This window comes from Acomys russatus, chromosome 29 (assembly GCF_903995435.1).
Source record: "Acomys russatus chromosome 29, mAcoRus1.1, whole genome shotgun sequence".
Classification (NCBI taxonomy): domain Eukaryota; kingdom Metazoa; phylum Chordata; class Mammalia; order Rodentia; family Muridae; genus Acomys; species Acomys russatus.
This window is the reverse complement of record NC_067165.1, coordinates 11,507,103-11,529,207: the sequence shown is the minus strand read 5'-3', so window position 1 is coordinate 11,529,207 and position 22,105 is coordinate 11,507,103. Positions and strand designations below refer to the sequence as shown.

The 22,105-nt window shown below is 44.1% G+C and overlaps 1 protein-coding gene across 1 annotated transcript; it reads right to left on the bottom strand.

Annotated features, from left to right (window-relative positions):
* Positions 1 to 2,176: 2,176 nt before the first annotated feature.
* Positions 2,177 to 12,439, bottom strand: LOC127211586 (cytochrome P450 4A10). The gene is made up of 13 exons (XM_051171548.1): positions 12,232 to 12,439; positions 10,686 to 10,830; positions 9,979 to 10,023; positions 9,455 to 9,582; positions 8,012 to 8,136; positions 7,532 to 7,686; positions 7,025 to 7,131; positions 6,743 to 6,933; positions 6,527 to 6,660; positions 5,505 to 5,569; positions 5,305 to 5,381; positions 2,802 to 2,975; positions 2,177 to 2,434 (listed from the first exon to the last, which is right to left on the bottom strand). The coding sequence occupies exons 1-12, from the start codon at positions 12,418 to 12,420 to the stop codon at positions 2,807 to 2,809; spliced, it is 1,530 nt and encodes a 509-aa protein (XP_051027505.1). The 5' UTR covers positions 12,421 to 12,439; the 3' UTR covers positions 2,177 to 2,434; positions 2,802 to 2,806.
* Positions 12,440 to 22,105: the final 9,666 nt, after the last annotated feature.

Sequence of the window (22,105 nt, the reverse complement as noted above, 5' to 3'; positions counted from 1 at the left end):
CAGGGTGGGGCCTACATAATGACTTAGAGATTTTCCCCTGGTCATCCCTGCAGCAGCTGCTTGATACCTATGGGCACCTACATCTCTAGGGTTCAAGGTCTAAGGTTGCTGTGAGGATTAAATCCAGGAATTAGCCCCACATGAAAGAAAGGGCACTAGAAGCTAGGATCAGAGGCAGGAGGCAGGAATTCTAGCTCTGGGACTTGGTGAAGTCTTTAGGGCAGTGATTCTCAACCTGTGGATCATGACCCTTTTGGGAGTCGAATGACCCTTTCACAGGGACTACCTGAGATAATTAGAAAACACGCACATATTTACATTATGATTCATAACAGTAGCAAAATCACAGTTATTAAGTAGTAATGAAAACAATTTTCTGCTGGGCGGGGGGGGTGTTCACCACAACGTAAGGAACTGTATTAGAAGGTTGAAGCATTAGGAAGGCTGAGAACCACTGCTCTAGGGCGTCCTGGGAAATGTGCCATATACCTCTCCTTCTACCAATTCTTTACTGCTTAGGGGAAAGCCACATCTTGGAAGATCTGCCTCTGGACACTTGCTGACTCCTGTAAAGCCTTAAGACGTAGATCTCCTTGTACACTAGAAGCTGAGATGCAAAGGTGCCATTGTAGTATGCCCATTGGCTATGAGCCTTAATGTCACTAATGTTCTCTTTTGTCCTAGCACCCAGACAATCTATTCTCTGAGCAAATGTAGTAAGCTTTCAACAGTTATCATCACATGGATGCCGATTCTCCAGTCATAACCACTATGTTTCTTTGAGTGCACCTGCGTCTAAACTGTACCGTCTTAGATCGTCCTTGGCACTCATGTGGTATGAACAGAGTGGAGTTATCCTTCTCTGATAGGAAGAAGCTGTGGCTGCTTTTTAATATTAAGGGAAGGACCTTGAGGGACACTAGTCTAGGAGGACCTTCAGCTGAGAAACTTCCTGACTGATGTCTTTTGGTCAAGACACCATCATTAATATCAGCTCTTCTTGGATGTTTGTATCAGTGGGAATAAACCCAACAACTCTGTACTCTGGTGTGTGTGTGTGTGTGTGTGTGTGTTGGGGCCTCCTGGGGGGAGGGAGAGTGGACACTGGAACTGGTGGCTATCACAAATGACCACTGCTTTATCTTTTGACTTTTAAAACTCATCCTGAGGCTCCATGGATACTGGGCATGCATGTGCACATGAGGAGGTGGAATGTATTCTGGGTGTGTAGAGTGATTGCTTGAGTGTGTCTTTGTGTGTACCACGGAGGGGGAATGAAGGGGACAGTTAACTGAGCCAAAGTCTTGCTCATTGCTTCCAGGCAGTAGAACAGTAGAATCACTCTCTGGTTACATATTCGTCACATTTGGAATCCTGTGGTTAGACTATTTATTTATTTATTTAACATCCTGGGCATACCCTCATCCCTCCTCACCTCCCAGTCCTACATTCCCTCCCCCTCCCCATCCTCCCTTCTTTCTCAGAAAAGGGGAGCCCCATTTCCAGTTCACTGCAGATCAAGTTGTATCCTGACTGAGCACGTCCTCTTTCCTGTGGCCTGGCAAGGCAGTGCCACCAGGGGGATGTGATTAAAAAAAAACTGGCAACAGGTCCATGTCAGAGAGAGCTCCCGCTCCCCTTACTAGAGGACCCACATGAAGCCTGAAAGTCTCATAGGCTACATCTTTGTAGGGGGCCTCTGTCCAGTCCATGCATGGTCCTTGGGTGATGCTTCGATCTTAATGAGCCCCTCTCGGCCCTGATTAGTTGGCTCGTGGGTGCTCCAGTGGTGCAATTGGTTAGCACGAGGCACTTATAGAGTACTTGTCCTTGGCTGGCCACCTGGAGTTTTGGGTTCTTATTTCCCTGTGTTCTCTCAGCATGGCTAGCATGAGACTTTATGCACTGTTAGACTGAATAATGGCTTCACAGTGGTTTTCAGAATGGAAAGACGAGTACACTAACCACAGGACTCCAAGCGTGGTGACCATGTAACCAGAAAATGATTCTACTGCCTGGAAGCAAGGAGTAAGGCTCAGTTCCTGTCAGGCACATTCCCCCTCTATGGTACACACAAAGAGACACTTGTGTAAGCTCCTGAGTTTTGGAGCCTGGGAATGTTTCCTCATAATTCAAAAGGAACTCAGTAGGTTAGATTGAGTAAACCATACGGAGATAGGAAAATTATCTGGGATTCTTTTAGTGGGCTTGATGACATCACGAGAGCATTTGTAAAAGAGAAGGAAATTAGAAGAGAGAGAGGCTGAGAGAGGATTCTGGCTTTAAAGCAGGGTCACATTCCAGTGCCAAGGAATGGTGATCTGCACTGATAGGGGAGGAGGTCTCTCTGGAGCACTCTTCTGAAGAAGGTTGGTCGCAGCAATAACTTGGCTTCTGGCCAGTGATACCCATTTCAGACTTCTGAGCTCCAGAACTGTAAGGTAAAAATTTTTTTTGGTTATTTCAGATCAGCAGGGCTGTGATAGGTGATTATTGGTGTCATGAAGAAGTCATGTAGGGAAAAACAAGATGGCAGGGAAGAGGCAAGGAGAAGAGGCTGGAGGACTGAGGAGATTGGAGATCAGGTGCACAGCCAGAGGTGAGTAGTAGGAGACAGAAAGACAGATAGGGAGTCGAGAGGAAAGCGAGAGGGAGAGTTGGACAGACAGACAGGAGGCTAGGAGTTCAGAGCAAATGTGGGAAGGAAGATGAGTGGATAGAAAGCAAGATGGTGACAGAGACAGATGACAGGAAGACAGGGTGTCAGACAGAGTGCTCATAGAGTCTGTCCTTGTCCCTACCAGAATTAGTGGAGCTTCTTGAGACGCAGGTGGATCCCATTCTTGGATTTCAACACAAGTCTTGCGATGGGCGTGGGGACCCTGGTGGGATCTGGCAGCAGCTCAAAGCGGAGCAGGGTCAGGGCCACAATCACCTTCAGCTCATTCATGGCAAACTGTTTCCCAATGCAGTTCCTGGGTCAAGAAAGGACAGTAAAACTCATTAGCCTCTGACCCGTTTTAAGGATTGACCCCCAAAATAGCCCAGGATAGCATTCAGGCCCTCCCATCACAGGTTCAGTCTAATCTCTGTCATTGCAGGTCATGGCTATTTCTACCCCAGGCCTTGGCTCTCCTGACTTTTGATATAACTTCTACATGTTTCAAGGCTACTTTGACCCTAGTTCTTCTTTTAGAGATATGATCTGTTAGGCTAGTATTCAAAGGGTTAGACCTCAAACATGTGAATTATTTAATAAGTTAATCATTGCTTAGATTACTCCATTCAGGGAGATACAGGACATAGGTCCAAAGAGTGGAATTAGATGTCAGTAGGAAAGTTTTACAGGGGGACTGTGTTGGGGATCCTCTTACTTAGGGAGCCTCCACCTTCTTAATCCATTAGCATCTATAGCCTTCTAACTCTGCTTCAGAAATGTCCATTGTTCCTTCTTCGGTTTCCTTTTCTGGACTTCTCTGGCCTCTCTGACCCTCCCTCCACACTGACCCCCTCTATACCTCCATCAGGCAGACCTGTATTTAGATGCCTAGCTGCAGCTACCAATAGCTGGCTTCACCTCTTTGCTGCCCACCCCACTTCCTACTTCAGATCAAGTTGTTGAGGTGTCTGAGAATTCCCTTCCCCACCAGGTTTCATGTTTCTAAAGCTCAGGCCAGTGAACAGCTGGATTCTATTTTCTTGTGATTGTCCCTGTTCCTCCCGGGGAACCCAAGGTACCATCAGTGCTATATTTAAGAACATGCCACAGTCATGGTATGGGGGTGATGCCAGGAACACAGAACATTCTGCAAACTGCTCAAGGAGTTACTCAAAGAATGGAGGAAGAATATTTAACCACAGATGTATTCATCTTTATAGAATAGAGTTTTGAACTCTTGGAGGCAGGGATAGGATAGTCTCATTCATTCCCATGTTTTTAATCTAACATAGCACATGACATACATGGGAGTAGCTTAAAATTTTATTTTACATTTTAAATAATTATTCTTACTCGGTCTTAAAATTTAATTCATTTGAATTTAAGGAATAAGAGAAATGGAAGGAAATGTAATGACAATTAAAAAACTTCTGACCAAAGCAAAGTGTGGTGGCCTGTGCCTGAATCCCAGCACTTGGGAAGTAAAGACAGAGGGATCATGAGCTCCAGGCAAGCCTGAGAGTCCATCTCAGAAAACACCAGAAGCAACACGGTTCACTCCAACTCAAGCTGAGTTATCAAGTACTCCCCTGTAGTGACGGTGACACGATTTGCAGTGAGTGGAGACAGAAGCATTCAGTCCTGAGGCACACCAAATGCTAGGCAGCCTGTGTCCAGAAGAACAACTTACTGAAAGCCTGTTCTGTGAAGGCTGACTTGCCACTTGAGGGATTCGTGAAATACAGGCTCAGAAAAAACTGCATCTAGGCTGCCTTTTAAAGCTCACAGTAAGTTGCCTCCCACAGGAGTCTTTGAGGATTTTCCTAGGAACTGTTGGAAAGTCTTTATCTGGTTCAGTAGATATTTCAAGAGTGTTTTATATTTAATACACCAGAAACACTTATAAAATGCTATCTGTTATCTATAAAACAGAGGGTTTACTTAAAAGCAGTTTACTCTTCTCCTTTTTAATGCTTTTCCCCCCTGAAGTTAGACTACACAGCCTTTAAGTGTAAATCCAAGGAATATACATTATAAGTTTCGGCCACTGGGCAATTGTAAGAGGGATGTGGATGTCAACACTGATTCAAAAACCTATGTTGGGAGAGACTGCAAAGATGGAACAGATGCACATTGCATATGTGGGCCTTCCCTCAAAAGACCCATTGTAACATTTTCCAAGTATCTGAATGGAGAGTTGCGCACGGCAGACACCCAAGAAAGTTAATCACTCACAATTAGATTTTTAGAATTGGAGAATTACTCAGGAAGGATGGTGGGTCAGGCTGAGGTTTGGAAAAAGACATGCCCCTTAAGAGTCCTAAAATTTGAAAATCTAGACACCTGAAGTTAAATTCACATAAAAAAAAAATCAATTTAAACTCCTGTCCTTAAAGCGAGGAGGTTATCAGAATATACACAAGTGTGTCACACCCACTGACATAGAAATTTGACTGGCAGATGGGAAGGTCATTGGGTCAACATCTTCGTAGTGTGTCCTGAAATGCTACCCTCCTTTTGTGCACGGACACATCCTCAAGAAGCTTGCCCCCCCCATAGCCATGAATGAGGATCTACCTGGAGCTGTCATATATGCAAGAAGGCAAAACAATGTATACTCCCCCGTCACACGCAAGATGTCTCACCTTGCTCCTCCCGAGAAGGGCAGGAATGAATGGCTGTGTCGGGGAGAATCGGGTGCAAACCTGGAAGGGTCAAACACCTGCAGGGAGACATCATCTCAGTCAGGACAGGTAGAGGTCAAACTTCTGCTTTGAACCCACAAGGGTACAGGATGCCTTGAGATGAGAACAGTAGGAGACCCATTCCCCTGTCCTTCTCTTACCTCTGGGTTTGGCCACACCTTTGGGTTGTGGTGTAGAGCATAAATGGAGAGTGTGACTGAGATACCTGTGGGGCAGATAGGAGTAGGAGAGAAGATGGGTTACACCTAGGGGGTGAAGCCTTGGCACCTGAGACAGCAAGGGACATGCCTGCACAAAAGGTCTGGGTACTATAGCACATCACTTTTGGTAGATGTGGGTGAGTTGGAAATGAACATGAGGCACAGGTAAGGAACATAGAAATGGAGTCAAAAGAAGAGGATGATAAAAAAAAAACATGATAATTGGGCATGGGGAGACAGATAGACTGGTAAAATGCTTCTTGTACAAGCATGAAGAGCTAAGCTTGATCTGCAGAACCCATATAAAAAAAGCTGTGTGTGGTGGCCCATGTTTGTCATCCCACTGCTGTGAGGTGGGGGCAGGCAGGCCCCTATGGCTCACTGGCCAGCCAGACTAGACTAATTGGTGAGTTACAGGTCAGCGAGAGACCTCCAGAACTTAAAAAAAAATCCAGTGGAGACAGGACCTGTGGAATAATAAGTAAGCTTGTGTTCCTGGCCTCAAAATGAACACCACACACACACACACACACACACACACACACACACACACACACACGTGTGACTGTGATGACATATGAAGAGTGAGTTTGGCTATGAATTATATAGTGTAGGTACATGGAATTGAGTCTGGGTTATGAAAATCAAAGAATGTCAGGAGCATCATGATAAGAACGCAGATGGAAAGGAAGGAGGAGGAGTGTTAGCTGATAAATAAGAGATGCTTAAGACACTATTCATGCATGCAGTGCAGCAGAAGTGGAGATCACTTAACGTTAGAGGAGGTCATTTAATCTTATTTCCCATACTAGAAAAAGTACCTTCTGAGTAAAAAAAAACCATTTATTTACTGAAAAGGAAATGGGTACCCAGAGGATTCAGAACTGCTGAAACACACAGACTTCTTGGTCCTCCATTATCTCTGGAATGAGTTGAGGTGAACAGGCCTGGGGAACTCATACCTTTGGGTAAAGAGCGTCCATCAGGGAAGGTGACAGGTGTGCTGAGATCTCTGACAATGCCTGGGACAGGTGGGTAGAGCCTTAGGGCCTCCTTGATGCACATGGTGGTGTAGGGTATCTTGTCCAGGTGGTCCCTGAAATAATGTCTGTCCTGAAGGTCATGTAGACTAGAGACCAGAGGTACTCCAAGGGTACTTCTACCTCTCAAACTCTTACCAGGTGATGGAGGATCCATCCCCCAGGAGGCTCTGAACTTCCTCTCTGCATCTCTGTTGATGTTCAGGGTGGGTGGCCAGAGCATAGAAGATCCAGCTGACTCCACTGGCTGTGGTGTCATGGCCCTCGAACATGAATGTGTCCACCTCAGCACGTAGGTCCTTGTCGGACAAGCTGTCCCCATTCTCCATCTGAAGGAGGCAACAGGCATCATCAGCGCCTTGCTTGTTCTTTGCTGTGTGCTCCCAAGCAGACTCTCAGACCTCTTCCCTGCACACTCACTCTGGCAAACAGGAGGATATCCAGAAAATCCAAACGTCTCTTCTTCTTGACCTTCTCCAGCTCTCCCTCATCCTGCAGCTGGTCCTTCCTCAGCTTGATCACGCCATCTGTTTTTAGAACATCAATTATCACACAGACCTGAGAATGACTGGAATCCCATGTGTCTCCTTGCCTGAAGCTATGTGCTTTATACAGGTCAGCAATTAGGCAGTGGGCAGGGTTAGAAGACCAGTGCCATCTGATGCAGGTCAGACCTCTTTTTAGGACCATGGGCAATGGAAGCTCTGTTTGAGCTGCTGGGTCAGGCCTCACTAAACATTACCAATATGATGACACACATACAGCACCTGGCATTCTGATGTCTCAACTTGGAACACTTATAGTACGAAAGTATCCAGAATGTGTATGACCCAGGTATGATAGGGCCATGATCTACCTCAGAAGTCATCAGCAACTCCTTTGAGTTGATTCTGGGAAAGAGGGGGAGACAGGAGGTACCAACGGAACCTGTGTGATCATGGGCCAGTTGACAAGCACGATTGGCCAAGCGGCCATTGGAGGACAGATTGTAGATGGTATCATTTTGATGGAAGAGATTCCTCACACGGGAATGAAATAGGTTGTTCAGGTCCCCAATGGCCTGGATGTAGGTCTTGTAATTTCTGAGGAAGAAGATACATAATAGGTTAGACTGTGGAAAGATCAGATCCACAGATAGAATGGACTCTGGGGAGAATTCTTCTCTTTGGTAGAAACAGACAACATAGAGGCACACATTAATTCTGTCTTGTAACCCTTGTAATTTTCAAACCTGTAGAAGGTTGCATGAATATCTAGGCATCCACCTCAGCTAGGGATCAGTGGCCTGTGGTTTGGGTAAGGTTAGATTGGGTCAGAAATTGGCCTGGGCCTGGGATCTTGAGTATCCAAGACGCCCCACCTGCATCTTAAGACTAAATGCCCTGAAGTTCAAGGGTTGTTGCTTACCTGTCTACCTGGACACTGCCCTTGTGGCTGAAGGCACACTTCATGACGGTGTCTAGGGTCATCAAGGAAATGTGTTGAAAGATCTCTATAGAGGAGTCCTGACCAGCCAGCTGTTCCCACTTGTCCTGCAGTGGAAGGGGAATATTAGTCTAATTTCCCCAGACCACTTGTGCTCAATAGACTGGATTCTTTCCCTATGTTTTCAGATACTGTGTCCTTCAATTTGGATAACAGATGTTCTATAGATTGCAAAACAAGTCTTTGTGAAAAGACATCTATATTCTTATAAATTACTTCAAAATTAAACGTTGAAACCCATAAGATAGGAAACAAATTCCAAGTGTTTACAACTAGTTAAGATGTTTTATCTGACAAGCAATGCAGTTTTAGGGGGTAAAGAAGACAATGCACCAGTGTTTGGAGAGTTGAACTCAACCTCAGATAATGGTAGCACTTCCATGTATTGGGCATAAGAAATAAACAAAAATAAACAAACAAAAAACCCAAGTAGCTACTATGGGTATTTCTAATGGCAGTTACCAGTGGCTTCAGCTACTGTTTATTTATCAAAAGCTTGCTGAGAACAAGTGAGTGAGTGTGAATGAATGAAAATTTGAATTGATTTGAGTAAAAATGGCTTCCATAGGCCTGTAGAGAGTGGCACTATCAGGAGGCGTAGCCATGTTGGAGTAGGTTCAGCTTTGTTGGAGGAAGTGGTCACTGGTGGCTGGCTTTGAGGTTTCAGATGCTCAAGGCACACTCTGCGTCTCACTCCACTCCTGATGCCTTTGGATCCAGATGTAGAACTCTCAGCACCTCTCCAGCACCATGTCTGCCGGTGTGCCACCGTGCTTTCCACCATGGTGACGATGAACTAAACCTCTGAACTGTAAGCCAACTCCAGTTAACCAAGACCGACAGAAGCCAGGGTCCTGTTGGAAGGTGGTGGTATGGCAGGTTTGTCTATGACAATGTGAATGTGGAGTCCATTTCCTTGATGGTCACTCAAGTCCATGCAGAGGCACTGAGACCCGAGGGGAAACCCTGGCTAAGTATCATTCGGGGAAGTCCCTCTGAATTTGACGTTTTGAAGAGGGAATCAGAGTGTCTATCTACTATGACGTTCTTTGCCTTGGGCAATGAACAAGTTTGGCTGTATCCTGGTACCTGGAATGTTTCTGTTTCACCTGTATTTGAATAATCCCTGTTTATAGTAGAATACATATGTGGAGCTTGTTGATATACACTCTGAGTAGGTGGAGAGAAGGAGGGAGGGAGGGAGGGAGGGAGAGACGGGGGGGGGGTTATTAGGAGTAAGAAGAGAAGGGGAAGAAATAAGGGGTTGCTGCTGAAGCTGTGGCAGTAGCAGAACCAGCAGCAGATGATGTAGAAAAGACAGCAAAGCTGAGGTGGGTAGAGGAAAAGCAAGTCAAATGAACTCACCAGCATCAGTCGGATGGAGTCGGCCATAGTTTTCACATAGGGTTTCAGAATGTCGTAGTGGAAGGCTGGGGTTAGCATCCGCCGGTGCTGGAACCACGGCTGTCCATTCAGTAAGAGCAAACCATACCCTGGGCCAGAGATGGGTGTGTGTATGTGTTGGATGAAATCAGAGAGACCATTAGATAAACTGGGTGTAGGGGAGTGGTATGAAATGGAACTGAGGAAGACAACTCTGAAGAGTGGTACAGTTCAGGACTTGGATTTCCTAGCTAGTGGGACAGACATACACTCTGTGACTATGACAGCTGTGAGGTAAAAATTACAAAAGATGCGGGAGGAGGTAGATCAAATTGATGATCAAATAGGAGTGTTGGAGGAGTGAAGGGTCAGAAGTCACAAGTAGAGCTTTGGAGGACGATCACGACAGTGGTAGCCTGTCACATTTCATTCTCTGCGAACCAGAAACACAGCACTTGGAAGATCTAACTGGGAGTAGGTAACATTCCCAGTTTAGACATACATACCAATCCAAGGAGCCAGCAGTCTGTAGGCACCATTAGCCTTTGGATCTGAAAGGGAAAACAATGACTTCACATGAAATAGGGTAAATAAGGCAACCTTGAGGTAGCTGTGATTGAGGCCTTGGGCTTTTTGTGATCTTTTAAGTCACTGTCACTTGTCAACTGATCTATGTCTCTGTCCATTTCCCATATCCCCTTCAAGCTTTGTCCTAACAGTCAGGCTTAGGAAGGTAGCTGGACTCCACCAGGGCTGGACTGGCAAGTTGGTGAGAAACAGTCCATGTGCTCGAAGTCAAAGAATAGGACAAGTGTGACAAGTATGACAAGTGGTGTGTGTGTGTGTGTGTGTGTGTGTGTGTGTGTGTGTGTGTGTGTATTACAGTGGATGGTGGCTTAGTTATCCTATGATTCCAGGCAGGTAAAAATTAGAGATTTCAAATTCAAGCCAATATGGATTTGAATTTTGTTTTTTAGACCTGGGGCAATTCACATGACTTCCCATCTTAATTAGATTAAATAACAAAGAAAGATAAAGTCACTGGGCTAAAGGGTTTGGCTCTTCAGTGCTGAATGCTGTTGGCCATGTGCTGGGTTGAGGCCTGGGAGAATGGTAGATAGAGGGTGTAGGGCTACACTCTTCTGGAATTTGTCAGCCTACAAGCACCAAAGAGGAAGGGGCTTCCCTCTCCACAATGAAGTGTCACTCTCACCTGATCGTCCCAGAATCACCTTCATATAGTCTGGGTCATAGACAGTAAAGTAAGCTTTGCTTCCCCAGAACCAGCGAGGAAAGGCACTTGGGAAGTCCTCCATGCATGCCACAAGGGTCTTTAGTTCCTGGTCGTTTAGGAACTGCTGTCATGGGAGAGATGAGGTAATGGGTAGTGAGGCTCTTGCTTAGCTTTTGGACTGGAAACAAGAGCAGAACAAGCACAGAGGCATCATTCTAGGCTTTTCAGAAGCTGCCAGGAATGTGCAGCAGTTTGATGGACTGTCTGTGCTACCACCCATAGCTTTGCCCTACCAGGGGCCGGTCCTGAGCCGGACTTGAGAGTCCTGCTGGGTGAAGCTGTGCTTCTCAGAGGAGCTGCATGGTCAGGTCCCGAGCCCTGCACACAAGCACCACGTCCCCATATCTTTCTTTCTTTTTAAAAAAGGTTTATTTATTTATTATTTATTATTGTGTACACAGTGCTCTGCATGTACACCTGTGGGTCAGAAGAGGGCATCAGATCTTATTATGGATGGTTGTGAGCCACGATGTGGTTTCTGGGAATTGAACTCAGGACCTCTGGGAGAGTAGTCAGTGCTCTTAACTGCTGAGCCATCTCTCCAGTCCCACCCCATATCTTTCTAAGAGCATCTATCGCACAATCCTTTGTTGACTGCCTTTTCATGTATCCTCCTACTTGGCTCTGACCCTTATTTCCTGGGGTGACAGTACAAGGGGTCAGTTCTGTCCCTTCCCAGCCATACAGGCTGCTACACTATCTCCCTTGCTGGGAGATTTCATAATCTGTGCCTGGCTCCTGAACTGAGCACTATGGTATATGGAAATGATTGTGTGCTTGAATCCAGGTAGCTCACAGTACAGGGTGTGTGGAAGGAGAAGGGAGAGCTAAGTGGACCCTGAGGAAGTTCTAACATCAGTGCCCTCACTCCTTTAATGTGCTATGACTTTAGGACTTCATCTTGTAATTCACCCATCCCAAAAATTCCCCTGCTCTGGACAGCCACCTACTTATCCTAGCTAGTGTGAACTCTTCCTGTGCCCGAGAGCTTCTGAGATGTGTGCCATTGCCCCATCAAGAACCCCATGGGGCAAGGTTTCCATCTCACTGATGTTTGCGTTCTCAGGCAAGCTCTGAGCTTGGGAGAGAATAGTCATGAGTGACTAGGCAAGGAGCCACCTAGAAGTTGAGAACCACAGAGGTTATTAAAGGTGTCCAGACAGAAGAGGAGGAGTCTAGGTAGGACCAACCACAGCCTTCCAAATACAAGGCTAGCAGAACACAGTTGGACAGCAGCCAGACAGGTTGAGCAGCCCTATTGTTATGTGTACGAGCCTGAGCTGGGTATCACATGAAGTACTTGGATTTCTTATACAGCAGGCATTGTCCTGTGAACTTGATGTCTCTGAGAAACCCATCCCCCCTGCTCTCCCACCCACCCACCCACCTACACTTCCCTTCCCTTCCCTTCCCTTCCCTTCCCTTCCCTTCCCTTCCCTTCCTTTCCCTTCCCTTTCCTTCATACCTTGTGCCCAAAGAACCAGTGAAAGGGTGGGCATGGGAACTGCTGGAAAGCCTTGAGTAGCCATTGCCTGTGCAGGTAGAACTGGACAGCTTTGAACAGCAGCAGGAGCAGGCCAAGCACGGAGACCACTTGGAGGAAGCCAGAGACGCTGCCCAGGAACCTGGTGGGGCTCAGAGCAGAGACACTCATGGTGCAGCCACTGCTGGTTCACTGACCTCGCTCTCACTAATCCCTTCTACCTTGGCCCTAAATCCTGTAAGCATTGCCCGCCTACATGTGGGAGGAAGAAGGGTGGGAAGAAAAAGGCCCAGGCAGACATTGAGCTCAAAGTCCAGTTGGTTAAGTAATACGAGGGATTTACCTTTCAGCTGACAGTGGCTAATGACCAGACCTGCACCCACTTTCCTCTCTTTGTGTTAGTCAAGCATGTGTATTCTTTGCCTTTTATTTTTCTTTTCATTCTATTTTTTTTTGTATGCATTTATGGGATACGGTGTTATATTTCAACACATGGGTACTGCATACTTTAGCTAAGAAAAAAATTATAATTTCCTTAAATAGCCATCCGTTTATTTTTTTAATCTTCTATTACAAGATTTTACTTAATTAAAAGAAATCAAACAAGGTTGCTATATCTTGCTGAAGTAGTATGTGATGTGGGAGTCCCCAGGGGTCTCCACACAGTGGCTCTTTCCCAGGCTACATAGCTCAAGATTGTGGCTTTATTTGTTGCTCCTGGGAGTTCCTTGGTTTACACAGCAAACCCAGAACCTACAAAGTTTCTTTCAAGTTGTCTATGCCAAGTGGATGGTGAGTGGTTGCTAAGTCAGACTGGAGAGCATCCAGGCCTGCTGCCCTTCTCCCTCCAGGTAGGCCAGTCTTGTGGGTAGTCCATGCCTTATGATGCCAAGGGCTCTGGTGACTGTTTTGCATTGTTCTTGAGGCATTCATCCACTTCCTGAAAGGGACCAAGCACTGAGTACGTCTTCCAGCTCCAGTTTCTTTTGACAGGATAAATCTGAGCTTCAGCTCATGGGACATTCCATGGAGCTCAACCTTTTTCCTGAACATATCGATGCATTTCTTTCTTTTTTTTTTTTTCTGTTAAGCATTATGGCTACCAGGGTCATCAGGGATGTTTGAGATTCTATTATTTTTATTGCTTGAGCTCAGTCTGGGCTCTATTTCTTTGGATCAATAGAGGATGTAGATATGGCTTTCCTGACATTATGTTTTTTTTTTTTTGGATTGTGGACTCTGACAAAACGTTTGTCATTAATGACAGAGGGAGCCATGCTGGGCAGGGTCGTGGGTGCCATTTTAGCCACATGGACTGCAGCTCTCCCTTCCTTACCTCACTTTCTCTTTTCTTCTCTGCAACCCAGTGGCTTTCTTTCCATTTTTCAGCACCGTTCTGTGAGGTTTTGTAGATAGCATACAGTTGTATTTCTTTAAAAGAAATCTATTCAGCCAACCTAATTCATTTAATTAGAAAGTTTAATCCAGTGTTGGAAAGTTTCTGTTGTAGACTCTAATGCTAGTCTACTAGGGCCCTGCTTATATGTGACTTGGCATATTTCTCTTGTTTTTCAGAATATCTTGTCTTGGGTTTTTTTAAGAGTTTGTTTTCAACACGACCATATAAGTAGAATATAAGTGAGGTCCTTTGAATTTATTGTACTTGGATGCCCAAGCATTTTCCCAATATCTGGAAGGCTTTCAACTAATATTTAAATAGTTTTATTTGTTTATGTATTTATTTATGACTTATTTGCATGCATGTGCCATGTGAATGTCATAATGTATGTGTGGAGGTCAGAGGAAAACTTAGAGGAGTCAGTTTTCTCCTTCTATCACGTAGGTTCCAAACATGGAACTCAGGTTGTCAACGTGGTAGCAAGCATCTCTAACCACTAAGCCACCTCACCAGCCCTCACAAAACAGGTTTCTTTTCATTCTGCAAGTCCTATAATGTGAATATTTTTCACTTATAATGTCTCATTAGCCTTATGTACTTTATTCGTTGTCTTTTTCCTATTTCTTTTCCTTTTTTTGCTCTGATGGGTTATCTCAAAAGCCTGTCTTCAAGCTCAGAATTCTCACTCCTGGATAATATAATCTGTTATTGAGACTCGCAACTGTATTTTATTTTATTTATTGAGTCTTTCATGGATTCTTTTTGTTTTGTTTAATGATTTATATTTCTTTTTTCTCATTTAAGTGATGAATTTTTGTTTGTTTTTTTGTAGCTTCTGCCTCTCAAAAGCTGGGACTAAAGGTGTGTGCCACCACTGCCCGGCCTCTGGAAGTTTTGATCAGGCAGAACAAAGAAAGCCTGGCAGCAGGAATGTGGTATTCTTCAGTTTCTGCTCTGTCCTTGCATGTATCCAGGGACAGACCCTACTAGGGTGGTGAGGGAACAAAGAAATGACAAATACAGAAACATAGACAAGCAGAAAAAGCCGGGATTGAGTGGACTGGGGCCTCTGACAGAGAAGCTGACATTTCCCTCTCCAAGCTCAGTGTTTATTTATATGCTTGAACAGAGGAGCAAGGTTTTTGCACACAGCTGAATAAAATGGGCAGCTTTCAGTTAATTGTGGTAGCTGCAGTCTCTGTGGGGGAGCACTCTTCAGGCTCTCCAGGGGGGAGAAAGCTATGGTGGACACATTCTGCACACATCATAAATATCTGCACACAGCTTTCCTATCCCCATAAGCCTCACCCGGGGAAAGTAAAGCTTTGCCATTTTCCCATGGGTTTGAACGTCCTTGACATGTCCGTGCCCATGTCAACAGCACACATTTGCTCAAGATTTCATTTATTCAGGATTTTCCCACTCCCCAGTATTGTTTCAGGACCGTGCAGGGGCTGAGGTATAAATAGTAGGCTCAGGTAGGAGACTAGTTCACTGGCTGCACACTGTGTCTTCATGGGCACTTTACTCATTGAATTGATCAGAGTGGGCTGCCCAGCCACTCCTGGGGTTTCTTGTGGGAGGCAGGAGCCTTTCAGTCCTTTTCCTTGGCCCTTGGTATGCTGAGATGCTCAGGGCAGGCTACCTGTCTGCTTGTGGAAATTTAGGAAGTTGATTGATGCTGACTGGATACATCTTGGGAATGTGGGGTAAAGGTAAAGCTCAAGACAGCGTGCCTGAGAAGCGTCAGCTGTGGCTGAAGTCAACGTGCGGTGTAAGACTGACAGTGGAGCAGGCAAGCGCCTGTGGGTTGAGCAGACACACCTCCAACGTAAGCATTCTTTAGGTTTGATTTCACATGGAGAACTATCATGGTAGAAGTTGTGTGCTCCATTTCCTAAAGACTTCCTGTGTCTCTGGGCTCCATGTAATATTTGCCTTCAAGGGCCATTCCAGTGGAATAATGCTTGCTTTTTCTTGGTTTTGGCTCTTGTTATGGAGGGAAACATGGCAGATATGGCTAGTCAGCTAATTTGCTGATGATGCTATTCCACTGAGCATTTGTGTGCCAGGAAAGGTGTGGTGAGGGGTGTTCACAGCAGCAAAAACAAAACAAAACAAACAAACAAACAAACAAAAAACCAGACACATGAACCTTGACTTACAAGAACGGGCTAGTTTACCAAATGTTCAGTAAGTATGGTTGGTTGGACCCTTGACCCTATTTTGTGATAAGAAACTGATAACAGAGAGGCCAAGCGATGTTTAAAGGAAAGCAATCATTGAGAGTCTGTGCTGGTACTGGTACCCTTTCCTATTGGACTACAAGACTGCCTCCCCCAGAACCTGCTGACATGTTGGCAAATGCCTTCTCGTCTGCCTTTTTCTAATCACAGGGGATTCGTTTCTCAACTCATAGGGCCAAAGGTCTTTTCTTTCTCCCCTAAATCCTGGGCTATGTCAAAAACTAGAGCAAAGGGGAGTGTACCAACTTATACCCCATCTCACTGAACTTTCCCCCAGTTTCCTGCCTACCTTTAGTATCTACACTGTGCTCTTCCCTTCTGACCCTGGACTCTCGGACTGTGGCCCTGTCCCTATTTTGCCCAAGAACCCAGTTTTTTTCTCACTTCTAAAGTGAGGGACTAGATTGGAAAGACCTTTGGAGTTTCAACATGACTGTCAATTACAGTTTGGTGTCCTTTTTTCCCCTCTGAAAATTATTTATGAGTTCTTTGAGAGCTGTGTACAATGTATTTTGATTATATTCATCTCCTTTGCCAACTCCTTGCAGATCCATTCCCCATTTACCTGCATTTCTCAGCTCTTCTTCCCCCAACCCCAAGCCCATCAAGTTTAATTCATGCTGCCCGTGTGCTCCTGGGTGTGTGGCTGTCCTTTCACTGGAGCAGGGTCGATTCTTTTCCCTGCATTATCAATAGAATTTGTTGTCCTTTGTCTTCTTGATCTCAGCTGTTCTGTCCAGTATAAGATGAGATCTCAAAACTAGCATTTCCCTAACTACTATGAATGTTGAACACTCTTAAAGATATTTTCTAGCCATTTTTTTATTTCTTCCTTTTGAGAAATCTCTGCTCATATTTATAACCTATTTTTGTTTGTTTGTTTGTTTTGAGACGGAGTTTCTCTGTGTAGCTTTGGCTGTCCTGGACTCACTTTGTAGACCAGGCTGGCCTTGAACTCATAGAGATCCACCTGGTTTTGCCTCCCTGAGTGCTGGGACTACAGGAGTGTACCACCATAAACGACTCATAGCTTATTTTTATTTTTGAGGTTATACTATAATTATATAATTTCCTCTCTTCCTTTCCTCCTTTCCACAAATCCCCTTACTCTTATGTAAGAGGATCATGGCCTCTTTTTATATAATTTGTGTGTGTGTGTATGAGTTTCTAAACACATAAGTACAACCTGATTAGTCCATATAAAGTTACTTGTATGTATCTTTTGGGGGTTGACTATTTGTTATTGGATAATCAGTTGATGTGCTCTTTCATGGGGAAGATCATTCTCCTGCTCTCAGCATTCCTTAGCTGCCTGTACCTCTGTTTATAGAGTTGAATCCTCATGAGCTTTCCCCCCTTTCATGTTAGCAAGTCTTTTGGTGTCATCTTTGGAGAACTTACTAGTTCTATTTTCCTAAACCCATATAATTTCTAACTGTGTTCTAAATACTTATCCTTATACCCACAAAGTCCTTCATCAAAGAAACTTCTTCTTCTTCTCCTCCTCCTCCTTCCTTCCTTCTCCTCCTCTTCTACTTCCTCCTCCCTTATAATAGACAGATACTCTGGTCAAATTACAGAGAAAGAGTGATTTTGGGGTGCTCAGCTCCAGTTAGCATATCTATAACACGGAGTATATACCTAAGGCATAGGGAATGCCACAGATGTGGTGGTGGTGAAGATTGTGAGAGTCAGAAGACCAGGGTGCCTGCTGCTAGAAGTGTCTTCTAGACATGGCAGGGAAGTTGTATCCTTGAACTCTCAACAATACAGTTACCTAAAGACTTGCATGATCACCACACCAGTTAACATGCTAACAAGGATGGAGAAATCAGTACAAGAATTCATCCCTACAGATAGAAGACTGTGATAAGAGTAAATGTGAGGCAACCTGGTGGCCCTCAGAGGAAGGACAGCGGGCCACCAAGAAGAGACTTGATACCCTATGAGCATATAAAGGAGGAGGAAGTCCCCCTCAGTCACAGTCATAGGGGACGGGAGTAAGGGGAAAATGGGAGGGAGGGAGGAATGGGAGGATACAAGGGATGGGATAACCATTGAGATGTAACAAGAATAAATTAATAAAATAAAATTAAAAAAAAAAAGAATTCATCCCTAGATGAATGGTTTTAGGCACTAAATGCCTGCTGAGAAGGGGAGAATTAGTTTAATCCAGGGTTGAGCCCCGATAGGTCAAGTTATCAGCCTTAAGTGCTTCTATATATTCAATATATAATTAAAGAAAATTTTGAATTGGAGAAAGACTAGGAGTGGGGACATAGGAAAAGTTGGAGAGGAAGCAGGAGGTGTGGGAATGATATAATCACTGTTGAGGCATGCCTTCTGGTGTAGGCTGTTACTGATAATAGCCAGCGATTAAAAAAGGAAGGGAGGAGAAAAAGAACCCCCCACGCATGCATGCACATGTGCACACATGCATGCACATGTGCACACACACACACACACACACACACACACACACACACACACATGATAGATGAAGCAAGACAAGCTCCAATGAGCAAGTTCCAACAAGTTTTAACCATTTATTGAGTGGGTGGAGCAAACTTCAAAGAGTGAGCTCCAACAACTGCAAAGATACACATATATACATATATACATTTGTTGGATGGAACGCCAAAGAGTGAGCTCCAACCATTTTACACACACACACACACACACACACACACACACACACACACACTTGTACATACATACATACATACATATATACACATATACATCTACACATATATGTATACACACACACACATATGCATGTTTGGTGGATGGCGCAAACTCCAAAGGCTTTGATATCATCCACAGCTTATATATCCCAGTAAAATCTTTCAAGCAGTACAAAAAAATCACATGGTTACATTCTATTTTTTCTTCCTTTTTAAAAAAATTAATTTATTCAGATTGTTATGCCATCCCTTGTATCCTCCCATTCCTCCCTCCCACTTTCACCCTATTCCCCTCCCTTATGTCTGTGACTGAGGAGGACCTCCTCTCCCATTATATGGTCACAGCCTATCAAGTTTCATCTTGGTAGCCTGCTTATCCTTTCTCTGAGTGCCACCAGGCCTCCCCACCAAGGGGAAGTGGTCAAATATGGGACACCAGAGTTCATGTCAGAGTCAGTCCCCGCTCTCCACTCAGCTGTGGAGAATGTTATGTCCATTGTCTAGATCTGAGTAAGGGCTCGACATTTACTGCATGTATTGTCCTTGGTTGGTGCAGTAGTTTGAGCAGAAATCCCTGGGCTCAGATCTGCCCATCATGATGTTATTCTTGTAGGTTTCTAGGACCCTCTGAATACTTCCATTTCCCCATTCTCCCCTACTTCTCTTACCTAGAGTCCCAATAGGATGTGCTCACATGTCTCTCCGTCTCCTGGTAAATGAAGACTTTCATGGAACATGCCTTATAAGTGAGTATATACAATGTGAGTCTTTCTGCTTCTGGGTTAACTCACTCAGTATGATCATTTCTAGTTCCATCCATTTGTCCAGAAATTTTGGGGTTTCCTGGTTTTTAATAGCTGAGTAGTATTCCATAGTGTAAATGTACCAGAGATCCTTTATCCATTCTTCTACTGAGGGACATTTAGGTTGTTTCCAGGTTCTGGCTATTATGAATAAGGCCACTATGAATGTGGTTGAGCATATGTCCCTGTTGTATGCTGGAACATCTTCTGGGTATATTCCAAGGAGTGGAATAGCTGGGTCTTGAGGAAGCCCTATTAAAAGTTCTCTGAGAAAGCACCATATAGGTTTCCAAAGTGGTTGTACAAGTTTGCATTCCCACCAGCAATGAAAGAGTGTTCCCCTTTCTCCACATCCTAGCCAGCATGTGGTGTCTCTTGAGTTTTTTATCTTAGCCTACATTCTATTTTTTTTTTAAGTGAAGGATTACAATGAGTATACGTAGGAAAACATGCTCTTCAATTCCCTTACATGATCAAATGTTTTACATATTATGGGTAACAAACAAATTATTCCTAAAGAACCCATATACACTTTAACTAGGCAATTTGTTATAGATTAACAAAATGTAAGTAAGAAGTTTTTCAGCCAGTTTCAGCAGGCTGCAATTTGCAGTTACAAAGAATCAACTCTCTCAAAAAGTAATCTTGTAGATTTTTTTTAAAAAAAAAAGAATTGCAAATTGAAACTTTTATATAAAAACAGTCATTTCTACTTTATATCCTCCAGATGCATAACTACTCATTAACAATTTTTATTAAATCATATCAAGAAGCTGAGGGCAAAAATGAGTACAAGAAATTAATCATTACCTTTCACCAGCCCAGTGCCAGCCTAAGAGTCACATCGGCCAGTGCTAATTTGGGGCGTTGTTCCTGCTCCCTAACCTCAGAAAGTCCTGAGCTCTGAACTTCAAATTGTCCCCTAAGATTTTCTACATCACAGCCATTAACAAAAACATCTTTACTTAACCTTACTAAACATTTCACTTTTCCCACATTCACTGCTCACAATCTGCATCTCTAAGTTCTTTCCAAGGGTGGTGGCTGAATCATTAACCTGCATCAGCAGCAACGCCTGAAAGATATCCAGCATTATTATTGTGAGTGTCAGTGATACTGCCCAGTGAGGGGCTGGGGGCCCCCTTAGAGTTCTCATATGACTCATGTATCATGAGGGATAAGGTGACTACAAGGGCAACAAGCATAGTGATGCTTTATAACAGCATGTAGTCCTCAGGGTTCTGCCTCCCGAGGTACACCCATCACGGTTGGGCTAACCGGTGGGCTGCATTCCATGAGTTCTAAAGCTGTGTTGCTGTTTTATCTTGCACTGCTCCCTACAAAGCACAGTACTCAGAACTCGTGTATAAAATGCTCAAAACAAAAAATAAAACAAAACAAAAAACCCAACCCTCCCAATAAAAACAAAACAAAAAAAACCTCCCAAAACAAAAAACCCAACCCAAGCCAAACCAACCAACCAACCAACCAACCAACCAACCAACCAACAACCCTAAAAAATAAAAAACAGAAAAGAAAGAAAAAGAAAAATTAAACAAACAAGCAAACCACTCAGGTATTATTTGCAGTCAGGCCCATGATGTGGTGATAGGTGAACATTTAGTGAGTAAGTTAGTTATAAGATCAAATATTGAGTAAAAAGTTTCACATACAAGCTGAGTGTGGTGGAGCACGCCTGTAATCCCAGCCCTCAGGGAGGCAGAGTCAGTTGGATCTCTGTGAGTTCGAGGCCAGCCTGGTTTACAAAGTGATTCTAGGACAATTAAGGCTACACAGGAAAACTTTGTCTTGAAAAAAAAAAAAAAGCTCACACATAAATTTTAAAACGTTTCACATACTTCCTTTCAGAACAGTACCCTGCATGTTTCTTTTTAATCTTGTATTATAGATGGGATACATAATAGAGAAAATAGTTATTTGGTTTCCCAGGATGATCTTGCTGGTTAGAGGTGCAGCCAAGATTCTAACCCAGGCAGTCTGTTTGTGGGACTTGTTAACTAGTGGTGTAAAGAAAATGATGGTTGGGTTGAGCCTTTGGTCCATGTGGCATCCCATGAACGTCCCAGGAGTCATATCATGTTTGCTTTACTATTCCCACATAGCAGAAGATATCACAGATTATCTATGTTGGCACAAAGCTTCCAGTGAGATCTTGTGAGGTGTGTGGCCAGCCCTTTGGGATGTGGGACATGTTGTCTTCTCCATGATTTTCATGAGGGATTTGGAAGTGTTTAAGTCAAATTTACAAGAAAGTAAAATATATGGCCACATACATAATACTAGCTTAACTCTTACCAAAAAAATTGTCCTGGTAGCATCAAAATTTATTAACAAAGTAAACCGTTTCCTATCTAACTGTTCTCCAGATAGTTCAAATAATGCTCCTGAGAGGCTGAGACCAGGCGTTCACATCAGGATGCTTCCTGCAGAATGCATAAGAGACCTAGTACTGTAATGATATCCAGTAAATATCGAGTGATTTGGCAAATGATGAATGGGAGGGGGAGAGCTAGGTGTTCAATGCTGGCCTTGAGTATATACTAGACAAGTGCTCTACTGCTGAGCTACAGCTGAGGTAGTTAGATCTCCCACCTTAAACAGGGGAGGTTCTATTTGTGGTGCCATAGTTATAAAGTATTTAGTATTCTTCTTTTTGTGGTGCACTTTATGGTTCAGTGTGTCCCCACAGTGGCATCTTGG